The sequence below is a fragment of the Melitaea cinxia genome, chromosome 8 (assembly GCF_905220565.1).
Source record: "Melitaea cinxia chromosome 8, ilMelCinx1.1, whole genome shotgun sequence".
Classification (NCBI taxonomy): domain Eukaryota; kingdom Metazoa; phylum Arthropoda; class Insecta; order Lepidoptera; family Nymphalidae; genus Melitaea; species Melitaea cinxia.
This window is the reverse complement of record NC_059401.1, coordinates 10227074-10251184: the sequence shown is the minus strand read 5'-3', so window position 1 is coordinate 10251184 and position 24111 is coordinate 10227074. Positions and strand designations below refer to the sequence as shown.

Sequence of the window (24111 nt, the reverse complement as noted above, 5' to 3'; positions counted from 1 at the left end):
CAATAACTAACACCAGGGTACAAACAAATTGGGTGTTACCTCAATTGTAGCCGCATACAGCTTACTTAGGAGTATTTCATTTCGAAAACAGATACAAATAATAAAAAAATTAATCCAATGAAATTAAAATTAATAAAATACTAATTAAATCAATGAAAATAAAATTATTACAATAAAGTTCAGAATAAAAAAACTAAATTTAAATTCATTAAAAAAATTAAAATCGATACGACCAGTCGGCGGATATATTCCCTACTATGAATACCGATCACTATCAGGAAAATGAAACGTTTGGATAATATAATTATCATATGTAATAAATTCATGAGTGTTTAAATTTTAGGATATGGCTCTACTGGAGATACGCAGCCATCAATATCAACTCCAGTTACACCGACTGCCAGAGTGTTGATACGTCCTACACGACGCCAAAACGTCTCTCTCTTACGTGCGCTACACCACTGCTTCGCTGTTCAGTTCTATAGCATTGGAATGTTAAAACTAGTAGCAGATATGGCAGGTTTTGCTGGACCTATATTGCTCAATAAATTAGTTACTTTTGTTGAAGACGAGAGTATCGACCAACATTATGGGTGAGTTTCAATTATTCTGCTGGAACTAAATCAAAATGTTCTACAGTTTGAAAAATAGGGAAAGAAAGTCACAATTGTTGGAAATAAATTCACACTGTTTCATGTCATTTTACAGATATTTTTTTCTACCAAGAGTGCATTCGTTATTAATCTTTTACGATAATCGCCGAGACTGACAGCTTATCACGCTCTTTGCAGCTTTTTAACGAAACTCCACGTCTATATTAGAAATAAATATTCATACAAAATTGACATCACTGGTTATCAAACTTACTCTCTTTTTTGTAAATTCCGTGTATCAATTTATTCCGAACGGCTATCTTTATCCCTCTATATACACTTAAACAAACACAGAGGTTTTATTTATTTATAATATTACTTTAGATAATATCCACTGCCAGAAAGTTAGCGTTTTGGAGTGCACCACTATAGTACGGACTTTAAAATAGTTGTGGTCGTCGGAATTTTTTCACAATAATTTTCTATGTTCTCACTGTGTTATAGAAATTAAAGGCAGATTTACACAGGGTCAGTAGCTGTCGCCAGTGCTGGTGTCGAAAACTGACTCATACGATTTACACGCAGTCAGTATTTCGTCAGTAGTCTTATGGTGTACACACGTTTGTAAAGTCAGTGCGGATAAATGAATTCTCGAAAACAGCTAAAAATCAGAGTTAATAATTTGTTGAGAAAATGTACCTTTGTGATGATGCAAGGACTAACTGGTATGTTAGAAGAAGAGATATCTAAAAAGAAACGAATTTGGGTAAGAAAATGGATAGATGACAGAGATCAAACTGGAGGCTCAGCTCTGTCGTTAACCCAGTTGAGAATTGAAGATCCTGGGGAATACAAACTGGCTTTGAGAATAACGCCAAAAGACTTTGATGATTTGCTTATGTTGTTATCAAGCTCTATTCAGCGTCAAGACACATTTATGAGAGACGCCTTGCCCTAATTTATTATCACACAGGCATTCATTATCGCGGTATAGTTTAATAATCTTTAAGTTCTCCGTGTCACTCAGTTTTCGCGTCATTTTGTGATGTGGTGCAACGCAGCGTGGTCCTCGTACAATAGCGGCAGCGACTGACTTCGGCATTTACACACCGCACCGCGCTAGCGCAACTGACGCCGAAAAATATGAAGCGGTAATACTGAAGTCAGTACTGACGCGACAGTGCTGTACTGACTTGAAATCAATTTACACGATGGCAGTACCAGGTCAGCACTGACTCGGCAGTGCACTGACGTTAGTTACTGACTCAATGTAAATATGCCTTTACTAAAAGTTGTGTCAATATCAAAAGAAATACAATTTGATATTCCTTTAGGTATATTTATGCGGCTGAGCTACTTGCAGCGACAATTATCGGTGCATTGTTTAACGTTCATTTCAACTGGCAAATGTCGATCATTGGGCTCAAAATGCGCGGGGCAATCGTTTCAACAATCCTTAGAAAGACTCTAAGCGTAACATCGATGCAGCTTAATAAAGCTTTTAGTTTTGGTGAAATAACAAATTTCATGTCAACTGATACCGACCGCATTGTTAACTCATGTCCCAGTTTCCATGCCTTGTGGAGTATACCGCTACAGGTAAATTATAATCGATTTTATATTTCATAAAATTTTTAAAATTAATTAATCTAAATTAAAAAATAAATGGTAATTTTTTTTAAGTCTTTCTGTACTTTCTTTTGTTACAGTTATTCATAACCTTATTCCTTCTTTACCAACAAGTTGGAATATCATTTTTGGCGGGCGTCGCATTTTCTGTTATTTTGATACCTATTAACAAGTTTATTGCAAACAAAATTGGCGAGCAAAGCACCGAGATGATGAAACATAAAGATTCCCGCGTTAGTCTGATAAGTGATATGATTCGCGGCATTCGAACGGTGAAAGTACATGTTTGGGAAGACTATTTCATTGACAGAGTGTCAGGTAAAAATATATCTTATAATAAAAACTAATATTCGACTGTAAAATTATAAGTAATTCGTTTATTGATTTATTATTTGGATTGGGAATTCAGACCAGAAAATATTTTTTAGTTATGTAATAAAAAAAATCATCCGTACTATTTGATCCAAATAAATAAAGTAGTAATAATAATTTTTACAGTTAAAAAATTAAGTGTACGTCGTTCACAATGGGTAAGGAAAATTATGATACGATGATAAGTTTCGATGTTCACGATGATAAGTTTTTAAAAAGCAAAATATTCTGCAATTTTTTTCTTTAATAGGAGAGGTAATAGCGTATTGTGTTTCTTTTCTACTTAGAGTATAGTATAAAACAGTACCAGTAGTTGACGGTTGACGGATTAATGGAGTTCTGGGTTGCGGGAAGACAACCAACATCATAGAGAACTTCGATGAAAATGTAAAAAAGTAGCCACAACTACGGTTGAAGCTGCCAAGGACTTAAAAGAAAAACCGGCTCGTCGCTTTGACAAAACGGCTAGGTCTAGATTGCGCACTATAGCTTCCATTCTGGTAAATGGATTCAATGAGGGTACAAATTTCGGCTAAGATCTAGACTAGGAAAAACTGAATTAGAAAAACCGAATTATGGGGTTTTTGGGTGTGGAGGGCGAAAGTTGTAGGGGAATCTATACAAGGTAACACTGTCACACCTCAAAACCCCATGGTTATGGAGATATCCATGGTTAAAGTTTTGAGGTTAGAAGAAGAATTTAAAGCTATTATAATACCTTTGAGTTCGTACTGTTTGCATTGTGTGACAAATCGACATTTTTAAACAAAATAACGCGTCAGATATAATATTCTAATAAAATTAGTAACATTGCGTGCTAGAATATAGGTTTAGAAATTCGAAAAATACCCAAAACCGAATCGGAGCACCCCACTGTCCACGTGGTCTTGGTCTGTCCTACCCCTAGTGTTTTTTTTGTGCCACGGAGGCGCGGAGGGAGGGCAGCCCTCGCCCGCCGTGCGCACGCAAGGGCGGAAGGGCTGCACTTCCCGCAGCGCCGGAGCCAAGCGTTCCTCTAACTTTCGAAATTCTTCTTCTAACTTCAAAACTTTAACCATGGATATCTCCATAACCATGGGGTTCTGAGGTGTGACAGTGGTACCAGGGGTAGCGTCCCCCCCCCCTTTCCCCCACGGTCCCGAAATTCGGTTTTTCCTAATCTAAAGTTTTACCCAAATTTCAACCATTTACGGTGGAAGAAACCCTTATGAATCATTTTGGAGCCATAGTAATGCCAGTAAGACTGTCGTGTGCGAGCGAAGTTTACTACACGGAGACGTCAACCAGTTCCGATATATCGACAGAAAAAATTTCTTCGAAATCAGGTACTGCAGACCTTACTTGACAGCAAACATCACGTGGGACTTGTATTTGTAGTTTTGTACATATCGGAGCCTCATGAACGTTGCATATGCCATCAAGCACACTGGCGCGCAAATACCAATGACTAAACGAAGAGAGAGAGAGATAAAAAGAAAACCTTTTTGACCAAAGATACGGAACCGGTTAAGGGCCGCTCGTCATGACTATCCATGAAGCACAGGGGCAAACCTACGACGAGGTCATCACTATCCAGAGCAGATCCAAAAAACTCCAAATACATGACAGCGTGCCATATGCAGTAGTGGCAATAACCAGGCGCACGAACACCTGTGTCTACGACGCTGACAATGGTGACGATGCAATTGGCAGGTTCTTCGCCCGAGCGATAGATGCCACAGCGACGACCATTCTGGAACATAAGTTTAAAAGTGTCCATCATAGATCAAGTAAAAAAAATAGATAACGCACTTAGAACAAAAAAGTGAAGCCACTTTTTTAAATATGTGTGAGTGAGTGAAGTGTTGACAGTTTTTAAAAAAGTCCCTGAAAATTTTATTAAGTGGGATTAAACGCAATTAATTTAATATAGGTAAAATGGGTATGCAAAAATAAAAATCTGTTTATAGTTTTAAATATATTTACTCCTTTTTTTGCTTCAAATTGTTAAATAAAGCTATTGCAGCCAAGTTTTGATTTAATGAATTGTATAAATCTGTGTCTAATCAATGAAAATTGCGTTTTTAAGTAATTGATGATTCCTCTGAAGGGCAAGTTCCTGTTTTAAAGACATCTCAAATATCAAAGAGTTCTTTGCTGTAATTATTTAATTTTTTTTTTACATTTTTTTTTTTAATAAAGTTCCTGTTTTTTTTAACTTTTCTCTTAGTTTATTTTTTCTAGGTGTATCAAAGATTGAATCTTGGTTAACGACTGATTTTAGACTCATCCGGTAGGTCCTAGAACAAAAAGTACAACATTAAAATACGTAGTAGTAAGTAGTAGTATGTTCGTGATGGAACTCTGTGAAGTCCACGTTTTGTACCATACATGTCAGCTTTATCAAAATGGTTTGAACGAACCACACTAGATGAGGATGGCTGTCGTTGTAGTTCATTTCGGCTCAGTCGTACAGCAGCTACCTGAGGTAGGGCACAGCAGGAATTTCCTGCTCAAAATATGGAGCAGCCCGACTGTGGTAGTACCTCGACCTTACAGAAGATCACAGCTAAATAATACTGTTTTCAAGCAGTATTGTGTTCCTGTTGGTGAGTAAGGTGAGCTCCTGGGGGATTGGGGATTGGATCGGCAACGCGCTTGCGATGCTTCTGGTGTTGCAGGCGTCTATAAGCTACGGTAATCGCTTACCATCAGGTCAGCCGTACGCTTGTTTGCCGACCTAGTGATATATAAAAATAAAAAAAACCTATTCATCTATTAAAATATTCGTTGGAAACCTAAAATCATGATATTTAGTAGTAAAAGATAAGTAGTTAATTCACAAATTTAAACAGACACAAACGAGTTAAAAATTCATATTTAGCTTGACTTCAATTTAGGTAAAACATAAAATAACACGATAAAAAAAAAACACAATAATGATGTCCACTTTCTACTTAATTATTTTTCTATGATTGCCTACAATTTACTTACCCGCCTTTTGGGCTAATGGAAATAAGAATTACTGGTAACACTCCCTCGGTACGTCATTTCGGGACATGAAAATAATAAATTCCGAATAACCTCAATATTATTTTGGAATAACAAAAAATATAAAGTTTTGTATGTACTTACGTGTGAAACGATATTTCTTCAGACTTTTTGTTCACTTTGGTATTGTTTTTGCACCATTTAATTACAAAAGAACGGCATTTTGTAGGCAATGTTACTGTACGAGGCCCCGTGAGATACTGACGAAAATGAGCGTAGTTTGATGCATATGTGTGCGTGAGCGCGTGTGTTTACTTGAAGGAGCCGAGTTTTGTGGCTTCAGTAACAACAAAGGCCGCGCACTATCTACCTTTTTTTACTTGATCTGAGGTGTCCATACACATATTTAATCATTATAGGAACAAAAACCTGTCAGTGTCGGACTATCATAACAATTCTAGACGGTTTTAGAACTTGCTGGTTGAAGTTAAACTACTGTAAAATAATTGTGTTTGCAGGCAAACGAAGAAAAACCGGCTTCAATTATATCGACAAGGAATTAAGGTAGACGAAAAAATAGTCATGTAAATACGCATTATCAAATATTACTCCAAAAGTTGTAATCAGATCTCGATGAAATTTAAATGCCACATGATAAACATCTGCTTTCGATTAAATTAAAAATCATCAAAATCGGTAGAAACACTAAAAAGTTATGCGGATTTTCGAGAGTTTCCCTCGATTTCTCTGGGATCCTATCATCAGATCCTGGTTTCCTTATCATGGTACCAAACTAGGGATATCGTCTTTCCAACAAAAAAGAATTATCAAAATCGGTTCTTAAAAGACGGAGTTATCCCCGAACATACATATATATATACGGTACGAATTGACTAACCTCCTCCTTTTTTAAGTCGGTTAAAAAACGCTAAGCTAACGCTAAAATTGCATAAAATATTTTAGGTAGTATAAAAGGCACGAGCAACAGGGTCTTACCCTGTGGATGTTGTACATATAATTTTAAAAAATACTAGTAGGTAACGGTGTGGTGTTGTGTGTCAGAGGCACGACGAGTGTTGTAAAAGACAGTACCAGTAGTTGGAGATCCGGTGTTGTGTGTGTGTCAGAGACGCGACAAGTATAGTTTAAGAGGATACCCGTGGTTGATGGTCCGATGTTGTGTGTCAGAGGCGCGCGGTGCGGAGCTGCGGCGGCTACGCGCGCGCAAGTACCTGGACGCGGTGTGCGTGGTGCTGTGGGCGAGCACGCCCGTGCTCGTGGCGGCGCTCACGCTCGGAACTCACGCGCTGCGGGCCCAGCCGCTCACCGCGGCCACCGTGAGTCGCTCGTCTGTCTCCTGTGTTGTCTAGATACTGCGCTCGCAAGTACCTGGACGCGGTGTGCGTGGTGCTGTGGGCGAGCACGCCCGTGCTCGTGGCGGCGCTCACGCTCGGAACTCACGCGCTGCGGGCCCAGCCGCTCACCGCGGCCACCGTGAGTCGCTCGTCTGTCTCCTGTGTTGTCTAGATACTGCGCTCGCAAGTACCTGGACGCGGTGTGCATGGTGCTGCGGGCGAGCACGCCCGTGCTCGTGGCGGCGCTCACGCTCGGAACTCACGCGCTGCGGGCCCAGCCGCTCACCGCGGCCACCGTGAGTCGCTCGTCTGTCTCCTGTGTTGTCTAGATACTGCGCTCGCAAGTACCTGGACGCGGTGTGCGTGGTGCTGTGGGCGAGCACGCCCGTGCTCGTGGTGGCGCTCACGCTCGGAACTCACGCGCTGCGGGCCCAGCCGCTCACCGCGGCCACCGTGAGTCGCTCGTCTGTCTCCTGTGTTGTCTAGATACTGTGCTCTGCGCGACGTTGGACTTGTGAATAATGTTATTTTTTGTATTGTTTGTGAGTGTTATAAAATTTAGTAAATCATTTTATTTCAGGTATTCACAACGGTAGCTCTAATAAATATGTTAATAGCGCCATTGAACGCGTTCCCGTGGGTTTTGAATGGCATCACTGAAGCTTGGGTCTCCTTAAAACGAATACAAAAACTTTTAAATGTAAGTTGTCAATTACGAAAGTTCTGTACTATTTTACTAAATTGTTAATCTGTATTTGCATAAAGAATTTTTTACATAGATAACATTTTTTTGCTCATTTCTGTTTTAAATATCAATGTTTTGAAATTGGTTTTTTTAGTTAGAGGACATGAATTTCGAACAATATTATGACCGTTTAAATATAAACCGAGATGAAGATAAAATTCTCATTTTGAAAAATGCATCATTTTGTTGGGCCCAATCTTCTGTGCCGAGGAAGCCAGTAAAAGATAAGAAAAATAAAGGAAAGTCTAAAAAGAAAATAAGTAAACGCAGAGAAAGAAATGAGTCTGTGTCGTCCAGCGAGGGAATTCCACAAGAGCCGTTTATGTTAAAAACTATATCACTAGAAATAGGCAAAGAAGAATTAATTGGTATTGCTGGTCCAGTGGGTAGCGGGAAAACTTCATTGTTGATGGCTATTATAGGTGAAATGATAAAGCAAAGTGGCGATATTCAAATGCCCGAATATCTTAACAGTGAGTAGCAACTTAGAATATATTCCTTTGTAAAATATTTTAATTTTAATGTTATTGAACTAATTTATTTTCGATGTTTGACAAAATTGATTGAATGATTTTGCAACTTTTTATTTATTTATTTTATTTATTTCATATTCGGAAAACCAACTGCACAAATAACAATACATAGCAATAGTATTAAACTACATTTGTCTAATGATAGGTTTTCACGTACAACTACTAGTATAAATATACTAGCTTTTACTACTAGCATTAATTTTTTTTAAATAAAATGTATCCTGTGTTACTTCTAATACCTCTAAGACTATGTGTACAAAACAAACTTACATTCACATTTATAACATTAGTAGGGATTCGTGAAGGAAAAATTTTATACCCCTTTTTACGGAAATTGCGTGGACGGAGAAGTATGAAATTTCGCACACTTTATCGTTATGTAGAGAAGGAGTGCAGAATGCTAATATTTTTTCAAATTATACATAAAATATACATTAAATTAATAAAAAACCATTACACACTACCATGTATTTGACACATGCTATATATGCGTACACACGCTATATATGTATATATGCTCCTTTGTTTTTTGTTAAAGTCTGACGTCAAATTGAGAATTGAGATTATAGATTAATATTGTTTGTCGATACTGAACGTCAAACATAATAACCATACTAAATACTAATAACCATAATAAATTCATTAAAACCTTCTAATGTTCAAACTTATAATTTAAGTTCGTTATGGTCGAATTTCGACCACTAGGCGACCACTAGTATAGATAAACATGTCATGCGGACAGAATGATTGCACGTCGAAATGTTACAGAACCTTTTTTAAACAATACATATATGTACATATAATATCAACAAAACAATGCAAAGAAATTCTGGTCAATACTCGCCTCGCCCCTACGACACCCAAATTGTATACATCAAAATCGCTCAGTCTACATAGATTATTTAAACCTTTATGATTATGATGGTTGCCTAAATTTTATAACACTCATAAACAATACAAAAAAACTTTATTTTTTTATAGCTTTTAAACACTTGGATCTGTTATATTATGTGTAGGTATCAGAGGCGGCTCGTGACATTTTTTAATGGGAGTTCACCAACTTACCATTTGTTTTATACAAATAAAATGGTAGGTATATTTGGTCTTATGTTATGGTCCCGTTAAGTATGGTGTCCTAAAAATATATAATAACTGGCTTCGTTTGCATTGCTGTGTAATGCTGAACTGTTTTTAGGTTTTGGATATGTGTCGCAGCAGCCTTGGCTGGTGCGAGGCACTATACGGGACAATATATTGTTCGGAAAACCTTATGATGAGGCCAAGTTTAGATCTGTTGTCGACGCGTGTGCATTAACAGGTATTTATCAATATTTTTATTAGTGGAAAAAAAATTGTTTGATATTGAAAAGACGCATCCTATCCGTAAAAAATAATAATTTTCTTATTTCGAAGGCAGAATAAAAGGAAAAGTTTTTTTAAAATGCTTAATCATAATTAAATAATAATACTCTTATACAATTCCAGTGTGAATGACGCATTCGTGCTCTATACAAGTCTCGAGATGATCGGATATTATTTTATAGTGCGTTCAACGATAGGAGATAGCAGACGTAAACAAACCAAATATTTATTTATAAATTTATATTGTGTAATTACTATTTAAAAAGTATTAAATCTTATATAATTATTTTATCTAAACGAACAATTAGTTATTCTTAAATGTATATTTATTTATTCTATGTATAGCTTCAGGACACGGAATGAAATAAAAATAATAAAATGCAAAACATAAATAAATAACTGCCTAATAGTCTCATTTTCTTCCCTAGCCGAGAGCCGTGTAGCAGATAGCAAACAAACAAGATAGAAAGAGATAGACTATATTTTGTTGGTTCCGTCGTCGCTAAAGGGCATTGTTTACGTCTGGTATCTCCATTCGTTTAACGCACTATAGTTGCATGAACGCGCAAATCTTAAAAAGTTCTGAAACGCTTATAATTATGTAACAATTAAATTGTAGTACATTAAAACACCTATCTCTATCTAGGCTTTTTTTATGCAACTAAGTCGAAAAACAAGCATACGGCTCACTTGATGGTAAGAGATTACCGTAGCTTATAGACACCTGCAACACCAAAAGCATCGTTATCACGTTATTGACTCTGCCCGCAACCCCCCCCCCCCCATCCCCCCAGGAGTTCTTTACCTTAATCACCACAGGAACACAACACTGCTTGAAACCAGTACTATTTAGCTGTGATCTTGTGTAAGATCGAGATACTTCCCCAGTTGGGTTGCTCCAGATTTTGAGCAGTATATATCCTGCTGTGCCCTACCTCAGTTCAGGGTTATTTCAACGGGTCAATATGAGCACGACGTTTTAATTTAGTACGATTTAATTCGTTAAGTGGCGTGGCTAAGCTTAGCGACAACGATGAGTCACTAATTCCTTACTACGAATATAGTACAAATGTATATGTGTGTAGAGGACCTGAACGTGCTGGGCTGGAATGCGTACGTGGGCGAGGGTGGCTGCACGCTGAGCGGAGGACAGCGCGCGCGAGTTTCCTTGGCGCGCGCCGTCTACCAGGACAAGCAAGGTGAGTTTACTCCCAGCCATCAATCTAATTAATAGGAGATCGGACAGTAATCAGATTAAAATCTATAATGTAGTTAGATAGATAAATATACTGTTTTAAGAGTATTTATCGAATAATAATTTATTTAAATATTTTTAAATGAAGAAATATAATGTTGTCATTCGTCCACCAAATTTCCTGATAAAAGATGTCAGCTCACACACAAACATCCACACCCACACAAACATACACATATAATTACATACACGCACACACAAATACATATCAGTAAGTAGTTTTTTCTTGATTTTGTTTGTTTTTTAACCGACTTCCAAAAAAGGAGGAGGTTCTCAATTCGACTGTATTTTTTTTTTATGTATGTTACATCAGAACTTTTGACCAGGTAGACCGATTTCGACAAATTTTGTTTTAATCGAAAGGTGGTGTGTGCCAATTGGTCCCATTTAAATTTATTTGAGATCTAACAACTACTTTTCGAGTTATATCTAATAATGCGTTTTTACTTGACGCTTTTTTCGTCGACCTACGTTGTATTATACCGCATAACTTTCTACTGGATGTACTGATGTTGATAATTCTTTTTTGTTGGAAAGGGGATATCCCAAGTTTAGTACCGTGATAAGGAAACCAGGATCTGATGATGGGATCCCAGAGAAATCGAAGGAAACTCTCGAAAATCCGTAATAACTTTTTACTGGGTGTACCGATTTTGATAATTTTTAATTTAATCGAAAGCTGATGTTTATCATGTGGTCGCATATAAATTTTATTGAGATCTGATAACTACTTTTTGAGTAATCTTTGATAACGCGTAGTTGCTTGACTATTTTTTCGTCGATCTACGTTGTATTACTTGTCGATGTAATTGAAGTCGGTTTTTTTTTCGTTTGCGAGCAAACACAATTATTATTTTTTATTATTTCACTCTTAACCTACTTAATATTAAAAATTATGTATATTTTCTTTTATAGAATGTAATGTAACTTTGAATTCTGAACAACTCGTGGCAAACTAATGGAAAGTAAAAATGTAGAATTCTTGGGAGAAAAATGGCTTCTCCTTAATACAGATAGCTCAACTACCTAGCTAGGAGAAGTATAAATAACACTTAGAAATTACATTCAAACTACACCTAGAAACTAATTGTTCCTTTTTTTGTTTTTGTGACATTTTTTTACGCTAGCGGAACGGCAATTTTAGCGTTCGTGATCGATGGTGTTGTGGGCCTTGGGTTCCGATCCCCTATTGATGTTAACCTTTTTTACGAAGTAACGATTTTTAATAATAACATTTTTAATAATATTTAGTTTTTTTTTGGATTTTTTTTCTTAAATAATTTTATCAAATTTTTTTTGAACTTCGTGGCTCCCAAAAGATTTTATCAAATTGGCTAAGGGCTTAATTTAATATAAAGAAAAAAAAGTTTACCAAATTTCCTTCCGCCGGTACTACATAATCCATATTTATTACTGCTTTCGGAATTAGGTTAAAACTGCGTTAAGAGAGAGAGATTAAAACATGTTATGAGTTTTTCTAAGTATACCTACTACTAAATGCAAGATGTACATCCCGTAGTGTACCTGTTGGACGACGTATTAGCCGGCGTGGACGCGAATGTGGCTGCGCATATAATGAATCGCTGCGTGTGTGGCCTGCTGCGGCGCACGGCGCGTGTGCTGGTGGCGCACTCGCCGCGTCACCTGGCGCGGGCGCACCGCGTGCTGCTGCTGCGAGACGGACGTGTCGTGGCGCAAGGTGAGAGATCAGCTACACGTGCGTGCGTGCGTGCGTGCGTGCGTGCGTGCGTGCGTGCGTGCGTGCGTGTGTGCGTGTGCGTGTGTGTCTTTACGCACATAAAATGTTGCAAACCAAAATACATTAATACATATCTAAAACGTAACGACCATTAAAATTCGTCAGGTCCACCAGAAACAGTTTTGAATGAAATCGATGAATTTTTACCGAGCGAAACAGAGTCAATAGGAGAAGAGCCTCTGCGACGAGACAACGACGTGCACTCCGACGGACAGGACAGTGTCAGTCGGAACAGCTTGAATGAGGATGTAAGTAAGATTTTTGTAAATTTCACCCTGCTTTTACCTGCTTTAACTTTTTTTGACCTCGGAATTTTTTCAAACCTTTTTACTTATGATTAATTGATAAGAATACGACCAACAAATCCTTCTTCATGAACATAGGTGAAGTCTAAATAGACTCAAATGAGTAAGATAGAGATTTTACTTTTGAAATTTTTCAGGAGGCGATGTCAGAAGGAACCGTAGGTTGGTGGGTGATCGGACTATACCTACGCTCCGTGGGCACCTTCCTAACAATGACAATCATCATGTCTCTTATACTCATGCAACTATCGCAAAATTTCACATTCTTGTGGCTCACATTTTGGGTTAAAAACTCAAGAAAGAACACTACGGATCTGCAATTATCATCCGATAACGTACACGATAACTCAACAATACTGGATCACGGCATCAACATCGCTGACAGTATTGTCCATATCCTTGTAAATAAATCTATGGAACTGATAAATAGTTTTAATTCTAACGACATACCGAATTACGCTGCGACGACTGTTACTGATCCATTCCTAGTTCCAGAACGGCAATTGAAAATACCTACGATAACCGATACTTACTACTTGGAGATTTATTTTGGTCTTGCTGGATTGAATTTGGTATTCACTATCATGCGCGCATTTTTGTTTGCATATGGAGGGGTTAAAGCTGCTGAGAAAATACATAAAGCTCTTCTCAAAACTGTCGTCAAAGTATGTATTTTACATACTTTCTACATATACTTTGTTTTAAATTCATACTACAGTTTTGTTTTGACTCATTAATGTTTTTTGTTATAGGCAAACATAAAATTCTTCGATGTAACTCCAACCGGCCGGATAATTAACCGATTTTCGTCGGATACGTATACCGTGGACGATTCATTACCTTTCATTATGAATATATTACTTGCTCAAGTATTTTCTTTGATAGGTGAGCAGTTTTTTAAACTAATTTAAGTAGCGGCGTACTTTACACTGGAGACTGGAGAGTAATGGTAATGAGACCCGTCTTTTATGGGGAATAAGTTAAAGTGTCCAGCAGTAAGCAGTAAAAATTATAAATTAATAATAAATAAACGTTTCACATTGAACCCACAGTGGTGCTGACGTAAAAAAATAATATGATATGGACTTAGCTACTAGAAACGAAGAGAAGTGTGCCGAGTTCAAATAAATATAATGAATGCGTTGACTTGAAAAAAATATTTTTTTTTAAACTAAAGTAGTTAAATTTTTGATAACAGACAAGAATGGATTTTTTTAAAGTTGTGAACAGTATTTAACTAACTTAAATTCATCCTTTTGCGATGGTAGTGCTACTAGTAAAAAAATTAATTTAAATGAATACCGCAGCGACTTCTATATCGACGTATTTCACAGACACCAACAACAAAAAGACGCTTCTCCTCACATCTACTCTCCATATTATACTAACACTTTTCTGACACTAATTTCTTCTTCTGACTCAGGCGCGGTGGCGGTTACTGTCTACGGTCTACCATGGTTACTTGTAGGAGTTTTGCCTATGACTTTTATCTATTACAGGTGTGTGTGGTTTTTAATATACATGTAGTAGGGTTATCAATGTAGTTTACACTTTGAAATATGTTTTGTATAATTCAAAAATATGTTGGTAGTAAGTAAATAATATTTAATTCGGTCAGTAATATACCAAAACTTTTTACATTAAATATAAAAAAAAAAATAAGCATCAACTCAAGGTCTACAGGCATTTTTAAAATTAAATGTTATTTAACCAAAATTTAAAAGAATTACGTTAGGTTATTCTAAGGATTGTTAAGCCGCGCCAGAATCAAATTCTAACGTTACTTATTGGGGTAGAAAATAGTATCTAAGTTCAGTATAACATTGCCGATTGATTGAAGATTACTTACACTGTTGAAAATATCTATAAAATTAAAATATTCTTACCAAGCAAAGAGTATTAAAATTACCTAACTTTGTTTCTCAATTCTAGGTTACAATGCACTTTTTATAATACATAAAAGAAAAATAGTCAAGTAAAAACGCATTATTATATATAACTCGAAAAGTAGTTGTTAGATCTCAAATACATTTTAATAGGACCAAATGACAAACACCACCTTTCGATTAAAAAAAAATTGTCGAAATCGGTCCACCCGGTCAAAAGTTCTGATGTCACAAACCTCCTCCTTTTTTGGAAGTCGGTTAAAAATGAGGTAGGGCACAGCAGGATAAATCCTGCTCAAAATCAGCTAGGAGCAGCCCGACTGGGGAAGTATCTCGACCATACAAAAGATCACGTCCGCAACGCTCTTGCGATGCTTCTGGTGTTAAGCTAAGGTAATCGCTTACCATCAGGTAAGCCGTACGCTTATTTGCCGATCTAGTAGTATATAAAAAAAAAATTGTGACATTCCAGAAAGGCATTGTAATTTTACAAGCTTGTGGGATTGAAAATTGGTTGCGTAATTACAAAAATATTTTGCGAAACCATAAACCGCCGGGTGCTCACATTTTTTATGAAATCATTAAACCGATTGTAATTTTGGGAAAATATTTTGCCCATTAGCTCCCAATGCATTTCTTGTAAAATTACGAGAGACATTTTTAACAGTGTAGTTATTATTACTGATTGAATTTTGTATAATTTTTCTACAACTGTTTTATTTCGATTCAGCCTTTAATATCCCACTGCTGGGCATAGGCCTCTTTCCCCATGTAGGAGATGGATCTGAGCTTAATCCAATGTGGGTTGGCGGATATTTTCTCTACTATGAGTAACGATCGCTATCAGGTGTACATAATAACAACTGGGACCGACGGCTTAAAGTGCTCTCCGAGGCACGGTGGGGCAAGATTCACAAGGACTGTACAAACACCTAGACCACTGCAAAAATTTGTACGGTCAATACAAATGTTTGTCATGTGCATGCACAAAGCAGTGCTATGATCATTGCGCCAACGCGTCGTCGTTGTTTTATTTACTTTTCAAAAAATACTTGTAAATGTAAGTGCCCTTTTAACACAGACTACAACGGTTATACCGGGTCACTTCGAGGCAACTTAAACGTCTGCAGAGTGTCGCCTTATCGCCTGTCTACGTACATTTCAACGATACCCTTGAAGGTAAGATTGCCCCCGTCTTAAGCCTATCGCAGTCTACTGCTCGTTATAGGCCTCCCTAAATTCGCGCCAAACATCCCAGTTCTTTAAGGTAAGGTTTAAACGATTACAATTCATCGCTTACACTAATTAACCGTCACTAAAAATCAGGTAAAAACAAACAGGAAACAGTTGACAAGATGTTTTAGATTAATAAATTTTTCAATCAATAAACCAATTTTCAAATATAATAATTGTGTTTGCTCACAAACGAAAAAAAAACCGACTTCAATTACATCGACGAGTCATACAACGTAGATCGACGAACAAATAGTCAAGTAACTACGCGTTATCAAAGATTACTCAAAAAGTAGTTATCAGATCTCGATAAAATTTAAATGTGACCACATGATAAACATCCGCTATCGATAAAATTAAAAATTATCAAAATCGGTACACCCAGTAAAAAGTTATTGCGGATTTTCGAGAGTTTCCCTCGATTTCTCTGGGATCCCATCATCAGATCAGGGATATCCCCTTTCCAACAAAAAAAGAAATATCATAATCGGTACATCCAGTAGAAAGTTATGCGGTATAATACAACGTAGGTCGACGAAAAAAGCGTCAAGTAAAAACGCATTATTACATATAACTCGAAAAGTAGTTGTTAGATCTCAAATAAATTTAAATGAGACCAATTGGCACACACCACCTTTCGATAAAAAAAAAAATTGTCGAAATCGGTCCACCCCGTCAAAAGTTCTAATGTAACATACATAAAAAAAAATACAGTGGAATTGAGAACCTCCTCCTTTTTTGGAAGTCGGTTAAAAATATATAATTAACACCAAAAATGCGCTCAAAGAAGTTTTACTTCGAAGACTAATTAGGTCTCAGAGAACCTAAGACACGTTGTAAATATTTAGCGTTAAGAGCCATTTCACAATTTTTCGCTCTGCAAGTTTAGGTAAAGGTCGCGTCGCGCGAGTCGTACGAGCCGCGCGATCTTTGTGCTACTTGGTGTGACAACCAAAAAACCATCCTGATCTCTTTCTAATTTATAATAAAAATTAAAAACTATGTTATAAAATGTTTTTTACATGATTAATTTGTTAAAAAATTCAATGAACGAATGAAATAATGATAACAGTCAATAAATTTAAAATAAAAATAAAGTCAATTTTATGAAACAATTTTTTTTAAAATTAATTTAGTTTTTTAAGTTTACGAATGAATTGAATATTTACGATATAAAGAAAATAGAAATTTATTCTGCTCCAGAAAATCTGAGTGTGAATGTGAGTTGCATAGTTTTGGATGCAAGTAGACTATCAAATATTGTCGGCTTTAATTTATTTATAAACTCAATGACACCGACAAACATTATTATTTATTAACAAACTAGCGACCCGCTCCGGCTTCGCACGGGTTTAAAATATAATTATAGCCTATGTCATTCACTGAAAAAATGATTAAAATCGATCCAGTAGTTTTGATTTATTCATTACTGCCCGTGGCCCGCACGCGTTAACTTTAGAGTAAAAGCCAGCCGGAACCGCCGCAAACGCTACGTACCGCAATTTTTAAATCGGTAATATCTTCGAAAATATTCATTTAAATCATATCCTGTAAAGGGCCATATAGATCTATATTAAATCAACAATGTATTTAATGTATTTAATTAGATAAGGATTAATGCTGTATTGGTTAAAATCGCTTTGAAAATTGGCCATTATTTTTCGTAAAAAGTAAATGACAAAAAAATGTTATTGTGGGATATCCATAAGAGATAGACATATATCATAGGGGAGTTTTCTGTAGACCTTTTCAATGTGTACAATACTTAGTACATTATTTTGTTAAATCTCGTAGGGTTCAGGCTGCGTTTGCAATGTAAGCGGAAAAAATGTAATTATCTACGACATCATATTAGCAACCTCAAAAATACCAGTATTTCTCCACTATTTAATGGATGTTATTATACACATAAACCTTCCTCTTTAATCACTCTATCTATTTAAAAAAAACCGATTCAAAATCCGTTGCGTAGTTTTAAAGATTTAAGCATACATAGGAACATAGGGACAGAGAAAGTGACTTTGTTTTATACTATGTAGTGATAACAAGACAAACCGATTAAAATGCCTATTTAAATTGATAATGTGGGAAAAAAGAATAAATTATACATTTGTTTACAGAAATTATCATTATATTACTTGACAATAATTTTCGCATACTTTTTTTATTTTTATGAAAGTATCAAATGCGGTTTATCACACTATAACAATTGTCGCTTGGCGCGTGTGAGCGAAAGATACGGCTGCGGCGAATTTGGCGTGGATCTTACCTCTAAGAGCGCTGGCGCTCGACTGATTTATTGGGTCTGATGCGTGGTATTATAAACTGTCTTTTTATTTTTAATACAAAAGGTATTAGAAATAATATTTTGATTATTTTTTATCTTCCTAAATGATCTAAGTTTACTTTGGTATAGATAGTTCCTTAAATTTTTTTTGTATTCTAAGAAAAATATCGCTTTTAAAATTGTACTTATTTGGAAAATATTTGTAACTTTAAAATTTTATTAATGTAAAAAAATCTGCATTATGTATTAAAAAAAAACATATTACCATATTTTTTATACAGTTTTAAGGTAGAGTTTATTGAAAAATAGGACTTTAAAGTATACATTTCGACAGTTTACCCAGGGAGGCGGCTGATGAATAATCTAGGTTAATAATTTTGTACACACAATATAAATTAAAATTATGATCCATTATCTTACTACAACAAAGGTTGCTCTATTATATTTTAAAAATATAAATTACATTATCGCAGCCAATACTGAGATTAACGACGTCAAAATATTACAATTTCGCGGATTGTTACCGATTTTTGTGAAATGGCTTCCTTTTGATGGAATGTGATCGTTGTCAGGTCTGAGCAGCGTGCGCGCACTTGGCGCGGGCGCGCGCTGGGCGGAGCGCGGCGAGGAGGCGGTGGAGCGCTGGCAGCGTGCGGCGCTGTGCGGCGCCGCCGCCGCGCAGTGGCTGGCCGCGCGCCTGCAGGCCGCCGCCGCCGCCGCCGTGCCCGCCGCCGCGCTGCTCGCCGTGCTGCAGCGCGCCACGCACGCCGCCGACCCCGGTGAGATACAGCTACACACACTCACAGTGGCTGGCCGCGCGCCTGCAGGCCGCCGCCGCCGCCGCCGTGCCCGCCGCCGCGCTGCTCGCCGTGCTGCAGCGCGCCACGCACGCCGCCGACCCCGGTGAGATACAGCTACACACACTCACAGTGGCTGGCCGCGCGCCTGCAGGCCGCCGCCGCCGCCGCCGTGCCCGCCGCCGCGCTGCTCGCCGTGCTGCAGCGCGCCACGCACGCCGCCGACCCCGGTGAGATACAGCTACACACACTCACAGTGGCTGGCCGCGCGCCTGCAGGCCGCCGCCGCCGCCGCCGTGCCCGCCGCCGCGCTGCTCGCCGTGCTGCAGCGCGCCACGCACGCCGCCGACCCCGGTGAGATACAGCTACACACACTCGCAGTGGCTGGCCGCGCGCCTGCAGGCCGCCGCCGCGCCGGCAGTGAAACACTACTTCTACTCATACTGCTACCTACCTTCTACTTTAACTAAGGTTGGGCACAGTAAGAAATTATCATCACATCAACTTACGGACGCCCACTGCTGGGCATAAACCTCCCCTAATGTTATCCACGAAGATCGGTCCTGCGTAGCACGCATCCAGCAGCTTCCCGCGACCCTGACTAGATCGTCGGTCCACCTCTTGGAGGGCCTGCCGACGCTGCGGTGCCCGGTACGCGGTCGCCACCCGAGAGCCTCTCCGCCCCATCGACCACCTGTTCTTCGAGCTACGTGCCCTGCCCTTCGCCACTTCAACTGTGCGACCCTTCGAGCAATGTCGGTTATCCTGTTCTCCTACGGATATCCTCATTTCTGAATATCACGTAAGGAAATACCAAGCACTGCCCTCTCCATCGTCCGCTAAACAACTTTGAGCCTTCTTATGAGGCCCATATTTAGCGACCACGTTTCGGGCAGTAGGAAATATCCTGCTCAAAATCTGGAGTAGACCGACTGAGGAAATACCTCGACCTGACACAAGATCAAGGCTAAATAATGCTGCTCTCAAGCACTGTTTTGTTCCTGTGTGAGTAAGATGACCGGAGTCCCTGGGAGGGTCGGGCGGGGGTAGTAGGGTCGGCAACGCGCTTCCGATTCTTCTGGTGTTACAAGTGTCTATAAGCAATGGTAACTACTTACCATCAGGTAAACCGTACGCTTATTTGCCGACTTAGTTGTATAAAAAAACCTTGTACAGAGATTATGACCTAGACTCCGTATTCTACTTCTATTGTTTCAATCGTTGCACAATGATAGAGAAGGAGCCATACTTCGGCAATTATAGTGTTAGACCCAGCCAGCTGAACCAACGATTTGAAAACGATAGCTGGTGTACAAACTTCAATTTAAGTTCTGAGGTTTTAATAGATGGCGCTATTGGTATTTTTAGTCGCGCTTACATTATTATGTGTATATAACTTAAACATAAATTTAGTTCTAAGATTACTTAATAGAGGGCGATGTCTGTCATTTACATCGCGCTTACATTATGATGTATGTAACAAGTCTTATTAAATTTGGTGGAATGTTAACTTTGTATACCCTTAAATTATACCGTGGTGCACAAGGTTTTTTTTATTTACAACCCTTGTTGCATCCCTCGTTTTGACCTGTCAACACCGGGTGTTATACAGCTGGTAGTGTCCGTAGCGTGCATTTCATATAGGCAGAAAGGCACTGCCTTCCCTGGCATGTTACTAAAAATGATATATAAAAAATGAACATTACAATTATTTTTGAATACATATTTTTGAAAAAGACAAATCATAATGCAATTTAAATCTGCTTTAAAAAACCCGCTGTCATAATATATGCGATATCAGCGCTTCGTTCGCATCGACGACGGGCCTTTTATGAAACTTCTGCCTATAATCGCATAACAAATGTTAGCAGTGACAGTAAGATATTATATAATCCTACAGTTTTATAATGTCGCGCGCGTCATATGGAATACTAAAATAGTATTGTGTTTTTAACATTGGTCGGTTTAACAACGAAATTAGGCACTGCCTAAGAATAACCTGTCAAATTAAATTGTCTTAATTCGATACCGTTTGTACTAATAATTATGATTTTTAACAAGGTCGCGTAATCGCAACATTCCACTGAGTAATATTATGACAATTCACTTTTAATTTTTCGTTTGTGCGTTCTTGTTATCAGTGAATATATTAATATATTAGATGTTGGTGATGTGGGTGTCGTAAGAGGCGACTAAGGGATAACAAGGTTCCACTACCACCTTGGAACTTAAAAAGCCGACCGATATGGCGGGATAACCATGTAACCGCTGGCTTTGAAACAGACAGGCCGAAGACGAGCAGCAGCGTCTTAGGTGCGACAAAGCCAGCCCTGCGGTCACCAACCTACCTGCCCAGCGTGGTGACTATGGGCAACACACATGAGTTCACGCATTTTTGGCGCGAACTTATGGAGGCCTATGTCCAGCAGTGGACTGCAATAGGCTGGAATGATGAATGATGATGATGAGATGTTAGTGATGAATAAGTTTAATTGTGAAATATGTAACGGAGACGTGTGTTTGATGAAAGTAAATAGTGCATCGAAATTCAACACGTTCGATTTTACAGATAAATTAAAAATTGTTCAGGCTATCGATTTAACACATAAATAACAATGAAGTTATAATTTTTCATTTATCAATTAATAAATAAGTGCTTTCATTAAGAATACAATTTCGTAACTAATTAATAGTGTTATCAATGATTTCCTATGTTTGACACAAACGAAATTATCAGAGTGCCGGCCTTATGAGGTCACTATGTCTATCCAGTAACTGATTTGTTTGATGTTTCATTTGTAACACTCACTCATGAGTTACCCAAGTGTAATGGGTATCAGTTGGTTGCTGTGCGTATATTTGTATGCCTGCATTATTAGTATAAATGCACTTTATGTGTCCAATAGTTTACTTGTCTGTTCTTGAAATTATCTAAAAGCCTCTATTCCCAACAAAATTAAAACAAATTAGGAAAAAAATGCGAGAAAGTAAGTGCAGTGTGGCTGTTCAAATTTTTTTTGACTGCCTACCCTGTCTAAAAACTTTATGCACGCCACTGGGTAGTTTCGGATTGCTAAAACGAATGGTCGTGTCTTACGTCCAACAGTGAACCATAATAGGGTAATGGTGATGATGATGAAGGTGACCACAACGATAGATATTATCGTGATTCGTCAATGAATCTTTTACCGAACTTGAAATTTGTCCGATAAAAAACGAATTTTCCCAAATATATATAATTTATATTTAGCTAATTTATTGTTAATAAAACCACAGGATTCTTCAGGAAATTAGGATCATCTAGTATCTACTCTATTAAATAGATACTTTCTGTATTTAATAATAAGGGTGTTTATCTGCAGGTCTCGTGGGCCTGGCAATATCTTACGCGCTGTCGATGACATCCATGTTGAGCAACGTGCTCAACGCCTTCACCGAGACGGAGCGAGAGATGATTGCCGTGGAGCGAGTCGGCGAATACATCACACAGGTCATTTCTCTGAAAAATTACCTAACAACCGATACATTCTTAAGTACCACTCGCGTTGTTATCCTATTATTTATTGAGCTAAATAATGTTACGTGTTAGGGTTCGAAGGATTTGGAGAGAAAGACCTGCTGACTCTTTTCAAGACTTTATTCACTAGCACTAGGTCCAACACAAAGCACTAGATTCAAACACTAAGCACTAAGTTCAAACACTAAGCACTCACAATGTCCTCAGTCGTAGCCAATGTCGTAGGTTTCGCTGGAATCACTCTTGATCACTAGTTTTCACTCTTGAAGTCGCCTCGAAGATCGCTCAAACTGAACTGAACTCGCTCGCCTACCTGCGGCTATTTATATCGGCCGACACGAGGCCCAGACCATTCTGGAAAGTTCGCGCATGTACCCGGTTTTCGAGACTATACTTCTATATAGTTCCACAATAGTTCCTCTAACGCCATCTAGTATTGAGTAGATAGTTTCATGCTATCGCTGTCTTTATGTGGTTTCAATGGTTGCCGCTAGATGGCGCTAGTTTCTTTGTGTGTTCGTAACACTACTCCCCTCTTAGAGATGCTCGTCCCGAGCATCGTTGTTACTGCCATGGTAACGCGCCGGACGGTCTATGTGTACCACTTTGAATGTCCCTCTTGGTTGCTTTTGAATCCTGTAAGTCACATCATTCAGTCGGGTAACCACTTTGTATGGACCGTCCCACTTGGTCTGCAACTTTGGAGATTTCCCTTTCCGGCGGGTTGGGTTATGCAGCCACAGCAGTGACCCTTCCTTGAAGCCGCTCATGTTCGATTTCCGGTCGTATCTGGTTTTCATGTTCTCGCGTGTATATAGCGCATTTTTCCCCTTAAATCGCTGACATAGTCTTGTACGGTATTTAGTCCCTCCGGTGACCCTCCAGTCAATAGGTCTACTGGTATTCGTAATTCTCTACCGTAATTGACATACGCCGGGGTAGCTTTTATGCTCTCATGCTCGGCGGTTCGGTACGACAGAAGGAAAAGTGGTATATACTTGTCCCAATCTTTTTGTTTGTCGTCTACCAATTTCGCCAAATGCCTCTCGAGGGTCTGGTTAAATCTCTCAGCCATTCCATCAGACTGTGGATGGTACGCGGTGGTCTTCGTCTTATGCATGCCCAAAATTCTGCACACTTCCTGGAATACTTGCGATTCGAAGTTCCTGCCCTGATCGGAATGGATTTCTAGAGGCACGCCAAAGCGACATATCACTTCTTCGACTAACTTAGAAGCGACTGTTGTAGCTTCTTGGTTTGGTATGGCGAACACTTCGGGCCATTTGGTGAAGTAGTCCATGACGACCATAAAATACTTGTTTCCCGATTCCGTTACAGGAAATGGCCCCGCTACATCAACTGCAATTCGTTCCCACGGTGCACCGACGTTATACAACCGCAGATTTCCACGGCTCCTGGTCTGTGGTCCTTTTACAGCAGCGCAAGTAGTACATTTACGGCACCAATCCTGTACATCATCTCGACAATGCAACCAGTAGAATCGTTCTCGCAC

The 24111-nt window shown here is 38.5% G+C and overlaps 1 protein-coding gene across 1 annotated transcript in view; it reads left to right on the top strand.

Annotated features, from left to right (window-relative positions):
- LOC123655619 (ATP-binding cassette sub-family C member 10) overlaps window positions 1-24111 on the top strand; it is a 40032-nt gene that overhangs the window by 2372 nt on the left and 13549 nt on the right. The window contains exons 4-19 of the mRNA XM_045591382.1: window positions 344-593; window positions 1928-2192; window positions 2303-2540; window positions 6753-6901; window positions 7500-7619; window positions 7759-8137; window positions 9393-9515; window positions 10645-10758; window positions 12334-12513; window positions 12679-12821; window positions 13016-13543; window positions 13631-13763; window positions 14302-14377; window positions 15846-15943; window positions 18857-19063; window positions 22444-22571. Coding sequence (XP_045447338.1) covers window positions 344-593; window positions 1928-2192; window positions 2303-2540; window positions 6753-6901; window positions 7500-7619; window positions 7759-8137; window positions 9393-9515; window positions 10645-10758; window positions 12334-12513; window positions 12679-12821; window positions 13016-13543; window positions 13631-13763; window positions 14302-14377; window positions 15846-15943; window positions 18857-19063; window positions 22444-22571 — 3131 coding nt within the window. The remainder of the gene's footprint in view (window positions 1-343; window positions 594-1927; window positions 2193-2302; window positions 2541-6752; window positions 6902-7499; window positions 7620-7758; window positions 8138-9392; window positions 9516-10644; window positions 10759-12333; window positions 12514-12678; window positions 12822-13015; window positions 13544-13630; window positions 13764-14301; window positions 14378-15845; window positions 15944-18856; window positions 19064-22443; window positions 22572-24111) is intronic.